Consider the following 19,822-nt stretch of genomic DNA (forward strand, 5'->3'; position numbering starts at 1 on the left):
CGGCGCTGCCTGGCGGCCAACCGGCGCCGTGCGTGTGGCGGGGTGAGAGGTGAAAGATCAGGCGGGGCGGAGGAAGATGGCCGCGCTGGCGGCGCTCGCCGGGCGGTGGGCGCGGACGCACTGAGAGGATGGCGGCGGCGCGGCGAGCGGCGCGCTGCGGTTGAGGCACCCCCCGCGGCTCCCCCGGCGGGCCCCGCGCCGCTGCCCCCTGCGCTCCTGTCGGTTGGCGGCGGCGCCGCCGCCCCGCGCCGCGCGCCCCCCATGAGCGGGGCGGGCGGGCTGGCGTGGCGCGCGCTGCACGCCCTGCTGCGCGCCCTGCTCTGCCTGCAGCGCGCGCTGCTGGCCTGCCTGCGCGGCCGCGCCGCCGCCGGGCCCCGCGCCTGGCTCTGGCGCCGCGCCGCCTCCGCCGCCGCCTCCTGCGCCCTCCTGGCGCCCGCCGCCGGGGCTTTCGCCTTCCGCAAGGCGGGCGCGGCGCGCCGGCGGCCCGGGGGCGCGGCGCAGCGGCGGCAGCGGTGGCGCTCGGACGGGCGAGCCCTGCAGAAGCTGCCGGTGCACATGGGGCTGGTGGTGACCGAGGAGGAGCCGAGCTACGCGGACATGGCCAGCCTGGTGGTGTGGTGCATGGCGGTGGGCATCTCCTATGTCAGCGTCTACGACCATAATGGTGAGCGGGAGTGCGGAGGAGGTCGTGCCGCGGAGGCGCCCCGGGGAAGCGCTGCCGGGGCCCGCGGCGCCGCCGGGCTGGGGCTGGGGCCGGGGGAGGGGCTCCCGCACCCGGGGTCTTCCCGAGCCGCGTGCCGGCCTCGCCGTCGGCAGCTCCTTTCCCGTCCCCTGGAGCCGCTTGGCCTCTGCGGAGCTCGTGGCCCTGGTAAGCTGGGGAATGCCCCGAGTGACCTCCTGCCCCAGCTCCTGGGTCAGGGTGACCTGATGCCGCCTGCTCACTGGAGGGGACAGGTGTGGTGGGGCCTTTCAGGAACCTTGTCCCTAGCCCTGGGCTGGCAGGAACCGCTGGCATCTGAAAGCTATGGCCGTGTAGGGTACAGGCTGTTAGTAGAGAAGTTAGAGCTTTAGCTTCAGAGCTTGTAAGAGCGGGTGTTGTGAGCCATGTCTGAATTTCCAGATGTAGATGAACGAGAGCAGTCATCTAATTTCATGTACTCCCTTTCATGTGAAGAGGCAGGATGGAAAGGTGGTTGGACATAAACATGTATGTCCTGTGTGCAGTCTGTATTGTAAAATTAAATTATCTGGCCTGCATGTGGCATAAGGACTATTGCTACTTGATGTTTGAATTAACCCCAAGCCAGTGCTTGTGAAAAATTTAGGTTTTTTTCATATCTACTATGTGACTCTATTCATTACTGGGTCTTGGGTGCAAGACTGAACTCTTGCTCTTGCAGGTAAGTTGATTCCACGTCACTGAGTATCTTAATGATAAGTTCAGGGTTTGGATTTAATGTTCTGTGGAATAAGCATGGAACGGATCTGTCTTCCTCACAGCTGTCCTTTCCTGCTGAGGTGGTGAAGCCAGTCATATTCAAGATATTCTTAGGTGAAGCTTTCTGCCTAGCTGTTGAGATGTGATCTCTAACTGAGACTAGATAAGCTATCAGCTCAGAAGGGCTAATAATGCATGAGATGGACTGTGTCTTGAATCTGTCCTCTCTGGAGGAGAAAGCTTCATGCTGGAGATCCCTGTGCTGTTGCTGTCAGTGGTGACACTTGCTTTGAGCTGCTTCTGATGGCTGTCTAGAGATGTCATGCAAATTAGATCAACTCTGTGGATTTATGCCAGGTTAGAAGTACAGTCTATAATAGTTTTCTAGTACTTTTTCAGGAAAAACTCAGCAGTACCTCCCACGTAAGTAGCTGATTGTCATCAAGTGTGCAAAAGCATTTGAGATGTGCAGGCCTTTCCCTGAACATAGGCATTTGTGAATATTTTGTTTTTCTAAACTGCTGCCATTAAGAGTTCTGTTTCATGTCTGGTCCTTTATATGTGATAAAGGACTTAAATAGCTTGACTTTCACTAAATTCTCTAAGATCTTTTTAAGAAACTGGGCTTAATGCCAGTCATGCAGTTTAAACTGGCCATCTGTTCTGGGCTGTTGTGGAACTTGGTTATGTTGTGTTTCAGTGGGAGAGTATTTCCTCATTTGAAACTCAAGGAATGGCGTAAAATATACGGATAACATCTCGAGGACAGAGAAAACAGTCAGCACCTTCTGAAAAGCCATTTACATGTTGATGTTTTCTTGTTGTCAACTTGGAAAGCATTCAACCATGTTAAATGCTGCAGAGCAAACATTAGTACCAAATGAGAGTGAGACTTTCCCTTGAAGCCTGAAGAGACACATTTTATTGTATGGGATCTCTAGATTTCTGTCAGACCTCAAATAAGTTATCTGCACTATTGCCTAATGTGTTCTGTATGTATATTTAATTCCTTTTCAGATCCCTGCATTGTGCTGCATAAATGGTGTCAATGAGAACTGAATTGAGGGACAGATACAGCTGAGTGTCATGTTTATTGGTGGTCTTAGTTTTTGGCTTGCTGGCTGTGCAACTGTTCAACACTGGGGAGGGAGGAGGCATCAGCCAATGCTTTGGTAGCCGCTGTCACTGAGATCCTGTCTGACAAGCAGGAGCCAGTTCTGTTGTAGTGTCTTGACACCTTCATTAGGCAGAAGCCACTTCTGCTTTTTCAGCACACGTGTTGAGATCCAGTCAGATCTAAGACTGACTTAAAACCTGTAAATAGAATGACCAGAAATGACAAGGTTATGTCCTTTGAAGAGTAGGGTGGCTTAATAAGCTTGCAGAGCAATTGTCGTTGTTGGCAGCTCAGGAAAAAAAAGTATCTTTGAGATTATTTGCTGCTGTTTCCATACATTGTAGGATTCGTGCTAAAGTTGCATGTTAAGAGGTTTTGTTAACACCTTTGACAACTGAAAGTGTAGCCATGTTCTCATTGCTCTAATATCAAGACAATGTTCTTCAGTAGTTCGTTCTTCTGTTAGTTCCTTGATACCAGAGTATGCCGGTTTAATTGCCAGCTTGAATTCCAGTCTGTTGGAACATAATTGAAGAATGCAAGATGATGCAGAACAATTAAAATGTTTTAAATAGGTGGCTTTTGCCAAACTTTCAGAGTTGATGAGGATAGGCTGCCATTACACATGGATGTTCTTCACAGGTTTTCTGGGGTAGTAGCCACAACTGCTTTTTGCACAGCGTCTTGTCAGCTGAGCCTTTTAAACTGGTTTCAGAGAGTGAGCAAGTAGTCATTCATATGGCTTGAGTATGTGCTTCTGGTAACAGCAGATACATTGCCTTTCTTTTGGTGAGAAGCTCCTTATGGTGTCTGGATTGAGCATGCAGCATTTCCAGATAGAGTTGTTAAGTAGGATGTTACAGTTGTTGCTAAATCTGGTTCTTGGTAATAGTGATGTCTGGAACCCTTGATGGTAACACCAGTGTAGTGAGGATGAATAAAATTGGGTACAGCTTGCTTTTATCAGTAAGCAAAAGGTGAACCTTAACTACGCTATACACTTGTTTTAAGCTTCTCAGGTAATGAGACTTACTTTTGGCCTGCTGATCTGCTTCAGAGAGGTTTTGTGTTAATACAGTTATACCAACTATTGACTTATCAAAAATAAGTTGTCCCCACTGATGCTGGCTGTGGTGAAGAAGGAAATGCAATGACAAGTGCTCTGAATCTGTGTTAGATGTACTGAGGTATACTTTAGTTTAGTTCCTTTTTTTTTTTTTCCACTGCATATTTGTGGTATAGAGATTCTTCTCATTGCAACAGGAAACTGATTACAAGAGTGGTCTTCCCTGGTTACGTTTTCTGGAAGAAATACTGTGTCGGTTTCCTGCAGAAGGCTTACATTAAAAATGTGTCCTTAATTGCCCCTTTTGTAGGAGGAGAGGGAAGCATGAAGTACTTTCTTTAAAGAAGTGACAGATAAGCTGTTTATTTGTTTATAATAGTGAATTTTTGTATTTTTAACAAAATTACTAAATAGTAGGTTGTATCTATATTCTTTGGTGTCAAGCTAAGTAGCTGCATCCCTGCTGATGCTAGTGTGTTATAGCAGCTGCACCAGTAACTGTAAAGGGCAACTTGGCTGGAGCCGATTCCTGTGGGCAGTTACAGAACCCAGTATGCTACAAATGTATTGGGTAATACTTGTGGGATGTGATTAGGTACTTGGCTGTCTTCTCTGAATCCATGAAGTATGCCAGAAGCCTGGGGTAAAAAGGTCTTTGCAGAATGCAAGAGGATCATAATGTAAGTAACTGTCTTGTACTGTAATAAATATATGGTGCTATGAGTTGCAGTGCTCAAAACCGATCTCCACCCCTGCCCTAGCAGGCTTGGCGGCCTAAGGTGGCATGCTTTTACTGCATTTGGTGTGTAGGGGCCTCTTTCATTCTCTCAGTGTTTATTAATAAGCAGCAGAACAAAGCCATAATAAACATAATGCTGCTGGCTGCACCTTGGTTATTAAATCCAGATTGACTAAAACGTAAGGGTTTTGATCAAGGATTTTATTTCTGTGGACTTCTGTATTGCCAGTCCTATTACTTGGTAGAAATCCAGCTATGCTGATCAAGACCTTATCTCTGAAGTAATAATGCAGCCTTCCCACAGTCAGAAGGCAGTGATTGTACAATTATATAGTAGCAGTTGGAAGTACCTTCTGGGGAGCAGAAGCCTTTGACCCGTGTCACATGCTTCAGCTTTCTTCTGTTAAAGTTACTTTGCCATTTGGGAGCTTGCTTGAGCATTACTTCTGTACGTCAGTGAAGCTCTCCTGAGATAGTTTGGGATGTGTCTAGAATGCCTTTTGAGAGCTTGCTGAATCTTGGCATTTGAGTAGATGCTTCAGGCTGAAGGTTTCTTAAAAGGCATAGTACGACTGTATTGAGAACTTGGGTTTCTTCATCCGGGGTTTAGCTGTCCAGTGAACTGCTTCTCACCAATTCTCCCTTAGAAATTCTTTGAAAGGATAGAGTATTGCAGTAATCAAAAGAAATTAAAAGCCTACATTCAGGGCTAACAAAATAGTTTCTTCCAAATTACTTGATAATTTTGAAGTTCTAGTCAATCCATGAAACTTTCTGGGCATTCAGTATGTTTGCTTCATTGGGGGAGATAACACAAAATCACAATTTTTGTATTTACCAGAACACTTTTGTGAAATATATGCCATGTGATACTGGTATAGGTCTTCACCCATGTTAAACTTTATTTTCAATGGTTTTATTTTGGTGTTTGGTTGGGAGGAGTCCGCAGACCACATTTATTAAAAGGACTAACGCTGATCTGCAGAAAGTAATCTACTTATAGGTATGGGTGGTATGAAAGCAGTATCCCTTCTCTTGATTGCTGATGAGCTCTTGTTTTCCTGGTACAGAACGTCCCTCCAAGAAGAAATGTGGGAGGAATGGTCACCCATGAGGTTTTAAGTTCTAACTTGTATTCTTAGTGCTAGCTTAAGTAGCTTCAATGGGGGTGAAGCTTAAGTGACCTCAGCCACTTTCAAAGTTGGATTGTATTTTTTCTAGGCTCTTGTATTCTAGCTTTCCATATCCTATAAGGTCCAGTGTAATGCCTGCTTTCCTCTGTTATCAGCCAGCATGATCCAACATGAGGATGTGGGCAGAAGTTGTTCGTGTGTTAAGTTTCTTGCCCATTTGAAGTGGGTTATGATTTGATGTTTCTCAAACTGTTGATACTTTGATGCTTTAAACAGACTTGTTACCTTACAACTATTCCCTTGTTGGCACTGGAGGGGAGCTGAGAAAATACTGAAATGCTGTGGAAATGTATTCTCTCCTATGCTTAACTTTGGTTAAGGTATTTCCTCGTAAGGAAGAGCCAACTCTTATTCTGTGTTTTACTGGGTTGTGCTGCATTATAATGCAGGGCAAGTGAGAATGTTGAACCTTGAGATGCTACCGAGGCATGAACAGGTGGTGGCTGTGGTAGTCTAGCTGGACAAACAGATGGTTGATGCCAGCTGTGTCAGTTGTTCCCTTCCCAGTTTGCACTTCCTGTCACTTTTGAGCCTTGCTTCTGCTGACCTCGTGGCCTATTAATTACAGAGGGATTTGTCAGTCTCTAACCCTAAAATGCTGCAACACCACGGTTGTCTGCGAAGGGGCATGGCTTGTAACTACTGCAAAACTGAGCAAAAGGCACATGCCCTGGAAAAGACCTCTGTAAGGAGGACTGCTGCAGAAAACTAACCCGCTTCTGGTTTGCCCCTGCTGTAAGGGGAACTAATGATCAATAGCAGGTTTGCAGCTTGTGAGCTGTTTCCAGGGGCGATTTTCATGTTTACAACAGAAGTTCTCAGTTTCTGCTGGTGAGTTGTTGTTTTGGTTTTTTTTTTCAGAACTACTGAAGTTTGTACTCTCTTGCTTTGGGAATTATAGTGCTTAAATATGCATAATTCTTAAAACACTTCATTTACTGGAATATACGCATTTTTACTAGCCTGTAAGGACTCCAGAGTCGTAACTGAACAAAACTGTTTCTGCTTTTCAAAAAAAATGTTTCTAATGAGAAATAATAGTGACAATTTCATGATTGTGTTCCATATTAGAAATAGTAGTTGGGCTGAAATTCTCCCCACTTAACAGCAAACAGCTGTTCTATTGCTAGAATTTATTAGACCTCTTGTCAGGCATTAACTTTCTATAATGTTAAAATCATGTTATGGACTTGCTTTCAACTTGTGTAAGACTGAACAAATGGGAATGTAGGATTAAATCAAGATTTAAGTCTTGCTGCCTAGGAACACTTGAATTCTGTCAGTGAGTTGATCTGCTCGTGCACTCTTGATTACTCTATCATATATACATATACATATATACAAAAGCATCTTCCAGAACTAACTTGGATGTATTTTATAAATTTTACGAAATGAACCTTGTAGGCAAATTTGTTTTTGAGATACATAAGGGAGTCTGTGTCTGAGCCACAACTATGCAAAATAATTTTTAAAGTCAAGTGTAAATTTGGTCCATGTATGTTGCTTCTGGCTGGACTTGCCATTGTATGCATTTGTAAGAAAAACTCTTGTCCACTGAGTGAGAGATGAAATGCTGAAGGAGTAAAGTTCCCCAAAGTTATTTGTTTTAAATGAAGATTTCAGTTTGGATGTTTTCTACCTTCTGATGTGCTTCAGGATCATCTCTGCAGGAAAACTGTAGGTGTGTCAAGGTTAGTGGATCAGTTGGAATTTAGGTGTGGAGGTCTTTCCAGGAAAGACTTATTACAATTGTACAGTGATAATACCACAATACAGTGATAACTGCAATAGCTTCCAGTTTATGTAAAACTGCTGTTCAAAGAGCAACACAGGACCCAGGTTTGAACAAAGGAGGTGGGTGAAATATGTGAGGAGAGTGAAAGGGAAATGCTGGTGATACTTGGATAAATCTCAAGAACAAATCTAGCATGTCTTCAGTATCCACTGTATGTATTAAAGGACTCGGTCCAGCAAAGGTCCTTATCTGATGCTCTTTCTTATAGAGCAGTAAGCACCTTAGTCTATTCTCCTGCCTGTTATCCTCAATGCCTTAATTTACTTCAGAGCTGGAGTGTGGATTCTTAAATCTGTTCTTCTGACCTTTGATGGGAATAGGTAACAACTTTTCAAGAGAAAAGAATTGACGTCATTTGTGTTGGGTGGGGAAGAAGAGAGCAGCTGTCTGTTTCCAGATTGGGAGACCCTCCTAACTATGCCAACTCATTTTCTGATTATTGAACATCAGGTGTGTTTTTTCTCATCTTGAAAAGTGGACTGAAGTCAAGTGACTCTTAGAGGTGAGGTACATGCAACCTCGTATAGATCTTACTTGAAGATGGTGTGGGATTAGCAATGGCAATAGCTGCACTGATCTTAGGTGTAAGGAAGACAGTGCTAACTCTAGCACAGAACAGACTTACCCGAGCAGAGTTGTATCAGACAGTAAAGCAGCAGTCTCAATTTCTAATACGTATGAATATACACTAATAAGCAGGAGCACAAAGTGTAACAATTTAACATTATACTTAGTGAAAATCTAACACTTTTTTTCTATCAAGGTTGCTGCCTTACTGAGGTTTACTTGTCAACATGTGAAATCAGTTATAAGCATTGCAAACACTTGTGTAACGAAGCAAATTATTTTTTTGCAGGAAGTGTCCAGGATGGGAGGAAAATCAGATGCTTTACCACCTGTTAAAACATCTAATGAAACCTGTGTAAAAATACTAACTCACTAGGCCTAAAGGCTAGCATATTAAATGAGTTGTATCGCTTCATGTTGCAAACTAACTCCTGATATATTACGTACGGTCTTAACCCAATGCTTATACACTGACCACTGCTGATGTGGAAACTGCTGTTTGTAGCAGTTACTAATCTCAGAATTGCGTTGAGCTGTTGAATAGAGTTCAGTGTTTCTTGTTAGATTGTGTGGGCATTTTTGGACTGGTCAACAGAAGTGCTTGACATGGGATTTCTGAATGAAACCTGAGCTCTTAGTGCCAACCCCTGGATACAATGTGATAAAAGCATTATCAATTCCTAAGTAAATATGGCTAGCCACACTGTTGCATGGTAGATAATTAAGCTGAAACACTTAATTTTTACTGTGGCTTTTAATTATAAATAGTTGTGTCTCAAGAGCTAGGATTTATTTTAGAATGGGATCCTAAGTATATTTAGTTAGCAGTTTTTTGTAATCTGCTGCACTCAAAATATGTCTGCCATAAACAGGTAAGCATAAAAAGGCCTTGGAGGCTGCATTAATTCCTTGAAATATACAGCTTGTGAAATCCTGTTTTTAGGAAATCTATGACGTTGGCCATAGCGTAAGAGTGCAGTTACTGTGCCTGATACACTGATTTAGTATTGACTTGCACTGTTAGCCTGGGGCTTCAGTAGTAAGACAGTAAGTGGTAGCAGACTTAATCTGCAAACCTACAGCAGCGTGGGCATTAAAGAAACTTGATGGCCGTGTGCTGGTAGGGTATTGCTATCTCAAACTATTGCTAGCTTACTAAGGGCAGTAAGTCTTAAACTATCCCTCATGCAATTGCAGCTTGCTACTTAAACCAGCCTGGGTGAAAGAGGAACAAAAGCACATTAATTCTTTTTGCAAGGTCACTAAAGCTAGTCATATGCAGTAGCAGTTGTTTTGGATTCTTATCGTACTTGTGAACTCCGGTTTGAAACCAGTACTGACTACCTGATTCTCTTTTCTTCTTGCCTAGTGTCAGATTTGTTTTGTACTACCCTTTGTAGGAGTTGGCTGACATGCACCCTTTTTTAAAGGTATTTTCAAGAGGAATAATTCAAGATTGATGGATGAAATTTTGAAACAGCAGCAAGAACTCTTAGGACTAGATTGCTCAAAGTACACAGTGGAATTTGCGAATCAAGACAAAGCTGATCAAGGTAAGATGAATTGCGCAGAGGGATTGGTATGACTAAATAGCTGTATATAAATCATAACTCTGCTTTTCCTTAAACACAATCCTGTGTACCTTTCCCTTCATTAAGCAACTGATTATCATGCAACCTTCCTGGGATAATATTAAACTTCCATTGTGCTGCTTTGTTCCTAACTGATAATACAGTAATGCCCTCTTTCCCATAGTGATGATTACTGGGTAGTCTGATCTTTCCTTTACCCTGACTGTTGTACCATGACCCTTTTAATGCATCAGTGTAGCTCAACGCTATTGTTTCAGTGAAGTGAATTCTTTTGCTGAGAGAGTTGAAAAAGCACTGGAGTAAATGTAAGGGACCTGATGTCAAGTTAACACTTCTATCTTTCCAAACTTATACATCAGAGTGGGAAGGAAGAAGGGAAAGAGCAAAACTGCACATTGTCATGGCAATGTATAATGACACTGGGAAGGTAAAGGGTGTAAGTTAAAAAAAATAATACTCTGTGATAGTAGCTTTTGCATGTAGAAATGAGAAACAGGAATATGCTTCAAGGTTAATGTTCCTTATTCAATATTGTGTGCTGCAAGTATTCATTTATGTATGCTGAGTAACCAAATGCTAGAATTCTGTTCAAAATGTAGTAAGTCATAAGCATGTGCTTACTAAAGCAGGCCTTTGCCTTAGAGGGATAGATTGATACTTACAGCTCTCCTAACTGTGGCTTGTAATATTTAAATAGGTTTCATAATAAAACCCTTGTGTTTTAGGGCAATCATGCTACATAGCTTAAAGACTTAAGAAAAAACTAGATTTCGCAAGCTGTAGTACATTTAGCTGCATTTAAGAGGCTGCTGGCTGCGTTTTGCTTCCTGTAAAAGGGACGATGGGATGGCAAGATCACTTGCACCAGTTTTCCAGCACAGAGTTCTATGTGTTTCAACATAAACTTACCTTATAAGCAACTTAGGCTAAGGTGCTAGCGTTTACATGGAAGCATCCAAGTTTCATGTTATTTCTCTTTATTCCTGTGAAGGTTGAAATAACAAACAGAAAATGGGGTAGACAGGCTGCTAATGTCATTAACTAGCATACTTAGCTGCACTTACCTGAATCAGGATCTTTACATCCAGACTAAATGAGCTACTCAAAGACTGCTCAAGACTTGCTGACTGAAAAGGTACATTTAAGTCTCGGGAGCCTTTTGTGAAGGAAACTATGAAAAGCAGAGGTGTTTTCTGCTCTTTTTAGAATTTTTCACTCTTTCTTAGAAGGCTCCACAGTCAGATCAGATGCTCCATACTTTGAACCGAGCAACCTGGTATCTGTCCATTTTATAATATTAAACTGCAAGTTTTAACTTTTGAGAAGCAAAATGACATGTCTTCTATTTATGAATACTGTTAGAGAGAGATCCTTTAACATGGGACATGTGACAAATTAAACAATATCAAGGAACAATTATTTTCATTGTGGTAGTTTTGGATAGACTGAGGGTTTTTGAGGTGTTCTTACGAGTCTTCTGACTGTATTCCGTGGTTCTTTACAGTCAAGTTATGCACTTTTAAGAAACACTATTTTGAAGTATCTGATTATAACAACCATAAGTTCTATATAAGTCTCGTACAGCCCCACACTAGTATTTAACCTAGTTAGTTCAAGCTGGGTTTAGGACACTCTTGGTAGCCTTCAGCTTTCTTAAGTTTACCTGAGTTACCTAAGGGGTACCTTATCAGAACTGATGATAAAGCAAGTCATGTAGTGTGAGGAGACTCTTGCCTCACCATAGTGTAGACAGTAAGATTGTTGTGAAATGTCTTCTTAAGTCAGCCATAGAGATTAATGGGTCAATTTCATAGCTATTACATCTGGTTCCTAGCTCTCTGTAGCAACCTTAAATCAATGTTGGAACTCTTGCATCAGTTTTGAAATGCTGCTGAAAGATTCTGGGATCATATTTGGGAAGAGCTCCAGCTTAATCAGTGTCACATGAGTGTCCACAGCAGCTGTTGAAACACCTTCCTCTTTTAGGGTAGGAATTAGATCTTTTTTCCCTTTCCCTGAACTGCAGATCTTTCTGCAGTAACGACTCCCCAGTTTACTGTTTAGGCACTTTCCTCTCACTGCTTTGCCTGACAGTGTAAGAACAAATGCAAGTTTCCTGGAAGACTCCACATGTCAAGACTGACGTTAATTAAACCACTTTTCAGAAGACCTCTCAAAATAATTGCCTTAAATTTGTGTTTTAGTAATACAGCAAATCCAGAAGACTTGACTACTCCTGTAAGAGATGGATCAAGTGTATCCAGTTGTATAATACAGGAAGTAAACTACAAGTTCCTTTCAAATATATCCTGTGACTATCTAAAGCACATTCAAAACAACTATATTTCTGTTGCTTTTAAACTGTGTTTTGTACTTTCAGTTTTAAATTGCCAATCTACATTGAAGGTGCTGTCTCCAGAAGATGGAAAAGCAGACATAGTAAAAGCTGCTCAGAGCTTTTGTCAGTTGGTAGCACAGCAGCAAAGAACATACACAGACCTGGATGTGAATGTGTTAGACAACTTATTAAGTAGTAAGTATGACATGGTCTGTGGGGAAGAGGGGAAAGAGTATCAGATTTGTAACAGTTTTGGTTTCTAGTATATTTATTGCTTAGAATGTATGCATCTTGATGCTTAGGCTATCGGGGTAAGTTATGACTTGCTTTCAGGCTTCTGCTAAGAATTTCTTACTGGTCTACTGTCTTTTGAACTTTTTTCTTCAAGCAGAAAAAGGAAACTTTAAGCTATATTGCAGAGTCTTAGCTTTTCAGAGTTTACAGCCTCTGTGGGATGTTGTGCAATGAGTTTTCTGAAAAAAAAGTACTGCAGGGATCACTTGAAACTAGACTGTTATAACTTAGGTTAACTTGCAGGCTAGCGTGCTGCAAACCCGGGTATGGGCAGAGTCTCTTCTGGATCTAGTTACAGCATTTAAAGCTGTTACTGCTGCCTAACTACTGCCCTGAGTGTAGATGGTAGTGTACTTTACAATCTTTTCCTGCCGTGTAACCCACACTAGCTTAGTTATCTTCATTACTGATTCATGCAGATTGCTAACTCTGCACTGAGGTGCATGGCTACGTGCAATAGCTATGAAAAGGGCAGGGCTGCCCTAATCTCACATCTGGGAGAAGTAGTTCAGAGCAAGCCTCCACTTCCCCAGTGGTGCTATAGAGCTGTAATAGTTGCTCAGCTTTCCTAGGTGGTTCATGCATGTTAATTGCAGCTTAATTAGCTTGGCAGGGTTCAGGTTTCAGATTGCACACTTCAGCTTGGATGTCTGCAGGCACACTATCTTAAGTGTGGCTTCTGTTAATTGGACTTCAGAGTGATTATTTTTTTTCTTTTAAAATTGGTGGTCGACTGAATTGCTCTGCAGACTGACTGCTGTTGCAGTTTGGACACTTCAATCTCCACTTCAAACTGAATTCTATCCCTGTTGTCAGCATGCGGTTTGATAGCTTCTCACTAACAGAATTATTAAACATATTGAATAAGGTATCTGAACAAGTAACGTAAGACATCTGTCCTGTTATACTACAAAGGCAGTTTAAGGAAGTGAATAATTGCTTCTTTAAAACAGTCACTCATTAAATGAAAAACTGGTGAAAAATTATACCCATGTATGTATTTTGGCCAGTGATGTTTAACTGGAGTTTCTCAGACACTTATGATCTTCTGTCTGTGCGTTTAAGTGTCTGGGTATGGTAAAAGTATTAGGTCCAGTCTTACATTGAATAGGATTCTTGTTAAGTAATGCATGCTAGCTAAGCACAGAAAGAGAAATCTCCTAGACTTTGAAACTGTCAGAAGTGTAAACTTTGAAACAGGCTGCTTAATCTATGTGGCTAATAACTAAGGATAGTATTTATAACTAGTCCTGCTTATTAATTGGCTTGGTTTTGATGTTTGGGCCAGTTGAAGATGATCTATTCTTTCATGACTTATTTAGTAGCAGCTTATGAAACTACTTATTTTAGTTGTAAGCAAATTTAGTTTCTGTGCATCCTTAATGGAAAGATATTGAATGTAAACATCTGTGAGTTACTGATGTAAGATGAGAGTGAGTTCTGAAAAGCAGTACTTGAGTAGTTTTATTTTTAGGGTTTGCGTTCATGGTGACTGCCATAAGTTTCTCGTTCTTCATATTTTAATTTAAATACCTGATAATGTAGGTTTTTAACTTTATGTTCATATTTAAGATGCAGTTATTGAAGTCTAATGTTGAAATGGTATGGTTCTAGCTTGTCATGTGGTGTTTCTGGTTCTTAATCCACTCATGCTCTAATTCTTACAGCTTGCATTTTCTTCAGTGTAAGAGTACTTTCTTATGAGCAATGCCTCAACTAACCAGCTTGTTTTCAGAAAAGTAGGATTAAAAAAAAGCTGCATTATAATATTGTCTCTACTTGCTGTCCACCTTCCCAGTAAAGAACATGACTATCAATTAAGGCTGTTGAAGTTGCCCTAAAAAAATCTATGTGGAGAAGAGAAGGGTAGTGCTATCAGCTCTAGAAATTCCTTCATATTCCCCTCTCAGAACTCCTGACGTAGAAGGGATGTTGCCAGTTTCCTGTCCCTTGAGTGTCCAAGCCTTTTGGCTTTTTTTTGTTTTTTTGAGTCAATTCCCAAATCCTTCTATCGTGTGCTAAACTTGGAGAGTGCTGTAACTCTAGCAGCTCTGAGGGAGCTTCCATGTGTGAAGTATCTGTAGTGTTGATAAATTTAGGTAGAGAAATGAATGCAGAGTGGAAAGCTGTGTTTAGAGTAGGCTGTTCTGACAGTAATACTACAGTGTACATTTTCATTTTCCTTCAGATAGGAACCAGAAGGAAGTATTAGCATTAACTGGGCTCTGAAGGTCTTTCCCTGTTTGAAAAGCCATTGCAGTGTTGAAGATCCTGCTGCTGAACTGGCCAGCTGAGGAGTACTCAGCTACTGAATCAGCTGATGAGTAAAGCTGTCCACTTCCTCCAGAGTCCCCACTTCTAAGTATTCACTGCTTCCCTGCAAAGCTCTTTCATACTAACATGCAAGCTTCTGAACGCATAAGTGGCTTTTGCTTTATAATTTTTTCTTAACTTTGGGATGAGATTTGGATGATGGCACAAAGCAGTCATGTAAATACTTCATCCTTCCTCAGAAATACACATGCTTGGGAACATAGCTTCTTTACGTCTGGTAAAAAGATTACTGTTCCGATGATTCAGTGAGGAGGGAGGATATGAACTTTCTGAAGTCTCCAGCTTCTGTTTCAAAACCTGGGCGGAGTGAAATCTGATAGAACTTTAGTTTCCTGTTCTGTTATTCCCAAAATTTAACTTCCTCTACAATTAAACTTAGACTTGTAAAAGGCTCTTAACTGGTTTGGGTGTGTTGTTTTTTTTTAAAAACAAGTGAGAAAACTGAGAAATGACATATGAAGTTCAGAACAAATGAGCAGTATTAAACTTTTATCTGTTAAAGGTGGGCATTATGCAGTGTAAGCGCTCTTGCTGTTAACTCATAGAATGAGTGGATAATGGAAGGGGTGACAAGAAATAGCATGCAATAATTATGACTAATTGCAGCACTATAGCACAGTAGGGTTATGGCTGCTGGAATGCTTTTCAGATGAGGTAGGTAGGTGCATGAAGAACACCGTACCTTCTTGGGTCCCTTTGGGGTACTGTACTGGTTTTCACATGTTACCCCAATCAACTTGCTAGAATTAGCAGGGAAAGCTGGACTAATACTGTTCTAAGCGTATTGCCTGTCTGTCAATTTTAGCCTGGTCTAGCTCAGGCATGGCAGAAGTTTATGGAAGGGAGACTGTGGTTTGGTCACTGATTTGTCTTCAACATTAGAAGATCAATAGGATGCTCTCATCAGTGCAATGACAGTGACTGGGGTTTTAAGGTATGGGGAGTAGAAGTGTGGGCACCTAGTGAAGTCTCCTTCAGTGTTACCTAGCCCTGCCCTGGGATGGGTCATGCTGTCTGCTTAGTAGTGGGAGGGGGGAAAAAAAATGGCCCTGTCCTTCCTCACTCATCTAACTAGAAAGATTTCACCTGCAACAGCTTGTCTGAAACATTATAGTAAAAGTTGTTTTTAAAATTGTCTGTCTAGCTCCATACTGAGACAGGAGCAATTCATCTGACAGGATTTTTTTTTACAACTTGTTTTCCTAATGGTCTGCAATATCAAGTTGTTCTTAAGTTGTTTGGATTTTTTTGGTGTTAATAGTCCTTTACTTGACTACAACTCTGCGTAGTTAGGACTGCAGTAGGTAGGAGTCAGGGTACAGCATGTTCTATGCTACTAAAATAAAGTTTGCCAAGACAAAATTAGAACAAGTCAGGGTTAAGGTTTGCTGTTACTCAGAACAATGTAAGTGTTCCTATCACTTCCTTACCAAGTCTTTGAAAGTTACCTGACATAAAAATAACAGCCCAGATGGGCCTGCAGTGGGTACCTTAGCTTTTGCTTAGTTTGTCCTGTTCGGGTGGTGCAAGACCAGTCTGTCCTCTTGGGCTTTTAATTGTTAACTTGTCCTTAGGAGGTTCACTTCATTTAAAAAAAAAACAAAAACAAATGCATTTAAAGAAAAACAGATGCCTTATGGTTTAGAAATAAAACAAGTCTTCTGGTGAATTAAATAAAACCTAATTGAACTTGTTCTTACAGGTACAAATGGATTTCCTGATCCTGATTTAGTCTTGAAGTTTGGTCCTGTGGACAGCACATTAGGATTCCTTCCGTGGCACATCAGGCTGACAGAGATCATGTGAGTTGCGTATAAATACTGTGAAATGGGTTGGAATAATAACTAACTGTTGTGGTTTAACCCCATCTGGCAACTAAGTACCACACAGCTGCTTGATCACCCCTTTCCCCACCCACCCTGTTGTGGGGTGTGGAGGAGAATCAGGAAAAAAGTAAAACCTGTGAGTTAAGAACAGTTTAATTGAAATAAAATGTAATAACACTGTAATAATTGTAATGAAAAGGAAGACTACAAAAAGAGAGAGAAATAAAACCCAAGAAAGACAAGTGATGCACAATACAGTTGCTCACCACCTGCTTACCAATGCCCAGCCAGTCCCTGGCAGCGATGGGCCCCTCCTGGCCAATTCCCCTCAGTTTATATACTGAGCATGACATTCTGTGGTGTGGAATACCCTTTGGCTAGTTTGGGTCAGCTGTTCCCTCTCAGCTCCTTGTGCACTCCCTCAGTGGCAGAGCATGGGAAGCTGAAAAGGTCTTGAGTTAGAGTAAGCATTACTTAGCAGCAACTAAAACTTCTTTGTGTTAACATCATTCTCATACTAAATCAAAAAACACAGCACTGTACCAGCTACTAGTAAGAAAATCAATTCTATCCCAGCCAAAACCAGGACAGTAGCTTAAGTCTTTGACTTTATGGAAAGAGGAGATCTGTCTAAACAAAGGTGCCTGGAGATCGATTTGAGAATATTTAAGAATTGTTAAATGAAACCTGTCAAGCATCCATTGTTGCAGCTTTAGCTATGGTTAGGCAACAGCAGGCTTTATTCTTCGGGCTTAAGGAACAACTTCTGTCACCATCTAGTCTCTGTGGTCCAATCCCAGTTCTGTCAGTGTTCCTTATGTGGGTTGAGTTGCTAACAGGTTTCTAACAGGGAAACTAAGAATATAAGGGAAATAAGATAATGCAAGATGATCATATCTCTGGATAACTTTCCAATTTTGAAAATAGCTGAACTGACTAGAGTTGCTGTATTTCTTAAATCTGAGAGCTTTTATAGGGCACTTAAATGTCTGGGCAAACTTGTGCTTCTGCAGCTCTCACTAATGTGAAGTGCCCGGTGTGCTCTAATGGGTAGGCTTTGTTTTAGAGGGTAACACGGTGCTAACAGCTAGTTCAGTTACTAGAGTCGAGTGATAAGTGTTGTTCTCAGCTTCACAAGGTTACTTAGACAACAGCTTGCTTTAAGTAGTGATATCCCTGACTGCCCGTACAAATGGTGCAGTGTTTATAAAAGCTTATTTTGACTCTTCTACCTTGCTTTCTCAGTTCTTTGCCTTCCCACCTGAACATCAGCTATGAAGACTTCTTCTCTGCCCTCCATCACTATGCAGCCTGTGAGCAGCGATGGGGAAAGTGACTTTTGGCTAAGCATGGAGTCAGGCTCTCTGTGGGAAGGAATTGATGTCTGTTTACAAGCACCTGTGACCCATAAGTCTGGTTCATAGTCCTTTCTTAATTTATCAACAGATTCAATAAAGTGTCTTACCTTTCTAGAGAGTCTGTGTGAATGCGTGAGAATCTATGGGGAGGGGAAAATTCACAGATTATCTTCATGAAAACAAAGTTACTGTAAGCAAAACTGTTCAGAGCTGAATTACTCTTTTTCATGTCCAAGTGACCAAAAGAACATGCAAGAATTAAGTCTTGTGAAATGTACAGGACAACATAAATAAGAGTTCTGTGCCCTGAAGGTCCTTAAATCCAAGGAAGAACTTTCATGTCAGTTTGTTTCTTTTTAATTCTATCTATATGGTCAGGTATTCTGGGGCAAATCATCTGGTTTATCTTCAAATATATTTACTATATAATATGTGAATTTCAGAGGGGACCATTTTGTTAACTGAGAATAGAGACTGCTACTTGGCTGTGATGACTAAGCCAGCAGTAGGTAGCAAGTTCTAGAAATACTGAGAAGATTCCATAAAAAGGAATGGCAGCTTCTATGGTAAGTGGATTAGGCATTCTGTGTAGCACTACCCATTTTCTCTCTCTCTTCCCCCCCCTTCCCTCTCCCCACCCCACCCCCACCCCCCTTGAAGAGGTCAAATCATAGTATTGCTACAGCCCTGAATGAATTTTTTTTTAGCATCAGGTTAGTTTTTCCATAGGGACTAAGCACAAACAGTACTATGTATTGTTTGTATACCTATCTTCCCCATAAAATTCTCACTTAATGTGACAAGCTGGCCGAGGCTCTGGCATCACTTGCTGAAAAACCTGAAAACTGACTGTCCACTTCCATGGCTAATGTGACTTGCTTGTTGTGCTCGTGTACCCAGCAGGGAGTCTGGTTAAGCCTTTTGTTAGGTTTGTTCTGAGCTGTGTGTTGGAAGTTTGAATGGGAGTCTGCAGCAGACAAGAAGATGAAGCTGCACTACAGTATCTCAAAACTGAGATAACTAAATAGATACATTAGCTGAATGGTCTTCATTGTGGAATGCCCCATTTGAGTTACATTCCTGTTGTTGGAAGTAATTTGAAATTGGAAGTCTTTATAGCAGCATTTGGACAAAGCAATATCTTTAGAGCTGTATTACTGGAGATGAGAATTAATATTGCGGCCTTCCGCCCTACAGGCTGTAGAACTGTTGGACACTTCATTCTGGAAGTGTTTCCTTATATTTTTTCTTTCCCCTCTTCAAAATGAGTGTTGCTTTATATCTCCTTTGGGATAGACATGTCACTAGGAGGGAAAACAACTGCTTTTAAAAGGGAATTGCCAGATTTTAAATGAATGCTGCTTTGTGAAACAGTATATTTCAACTGTTGTAGCTTCATGTAGTGTTACAAAGCTGATTGTGTAAACTCTTGAGTATGACAAAAACCTGCAGCTAAGATCAGATTGCAGTTACAGGAAAGAGCTGTGGTCTACTTCATCTCATAAAAGAGAAGGGGATGTTTAATCAATTAACTAATGTTTTTGACATCAAATAACATCCTATATGAGCTGGAATGTTCAGAGCACAGTTGGCTGCCTTTTGCAGACTGGTCTCTGATGTTTACCAGTTACTGTGTGGCAGAGAAGATGAACAGTCATGCAGTGTTTCCTGGGTTCTGTCATTGCCATAGGAAAGCTTTCTTGCTGAATGTTAATTGTGGGGAGCCTGTTGGAGGCTACCTGGAGTACTGAAGTTTATCTGTAATAATAATTTTGTTTCTTTAAAATGTAAGGTTGTGTTTAAGTTACCATGTGTAAGTGTTACTGTGTCACTGAAGCAGTTCTGGTGCTGGCAGTAAAGATATAAAATGGGAAAAGCCTAGTTTAGTCCTCAAAAGTAATCTATTTTTTATATGTGTATCAAACTGCCAAAGAATACTTCTAATACCTGAGCTCCCCTCAATCCTCAAACTTCTGCCTATCTCAACTAAAAAGACTTGTTTTCTACTGGAGATGGGTCTCAAGGTCTAATATTTGTCTATAGAGGGATGCTTAATGAAACTAAAATATGATTAGTTCAGCTGCATTTGATTCAACTTAATCAAATCTCTTCTGATGGCTAGTTTAATTGTGAATGAAGTGTTCCTCCTGGAATTAATGTAGTTG

General features: G+C 41.4%; 1 protein-coding gene across 1 annotated transcript; it reads left to right on the top strand.

Moving 5' to 3' along the window:
* Positions 1 to 35: 35 nt before the first annotated feature.
* NUS1 (NUS1 dehydrodolichyl diphosphate synthase subunit) lies at positions 36 to 17,775 on the top strand. Its single transcript, XM_055810214.1, has 5 exons — positions 36 to 664; positions 9,346 to 9,468; positions 11,888 to 12,040; positions 16,176 to 16,275; positions 17,545 to 17,775. The coding sequence occupies exons 1-5, from the start codon at positions 262 to 264 to the stop codon at positions 17,633 to 17,635; spliced, it is 870 nt and encodes a 289-aa protein (XP_055666189.1). The 5' UTR covers positions 36 to 261; the 3' UTR covers positions 17,636 to 17,775.
* Positions 17,776 to 19,822: the final 2,047 nt, after the last annotated feature.

This window comes from Falco peregrinus, chromosome 7 (assembly GCF_023634155.1).
Source record: "Falco peregrinus isolate bFalPer1 chromosome 7, bFalPer1.pri, whole genome shotgun sequence".
Classification (NCBI taxonomy): domain Eukaryota; kingdom Metazoa; phylum Chordata; class Aves; order Falconiformes; family Falconidae; genus Falco; species Falco peregrinus.

Coding starts and splice junctions, on each gene's coding strand:
- NUS1 (XM_055810214.1), top strand. CDS start 262: ATGAGCGGGGCGGGCGGGCTGGCGTGGCGCGCGCTGCACGCCCTGCTG. Junction 665..9,345: donor CAGCGTCTACGACCATAATG/GTGAGCGGGAGT, acceptor CCTTTTTTAAAG/GTATTTTCAAGAGGAATAAT. Junction 12,041..16,175: donor GTTAGACAACTTATTAAGTA/GTAAGTATGACA, acceptor TTGTTCTTACAG/GTACAAATGGATTTCCTGAT.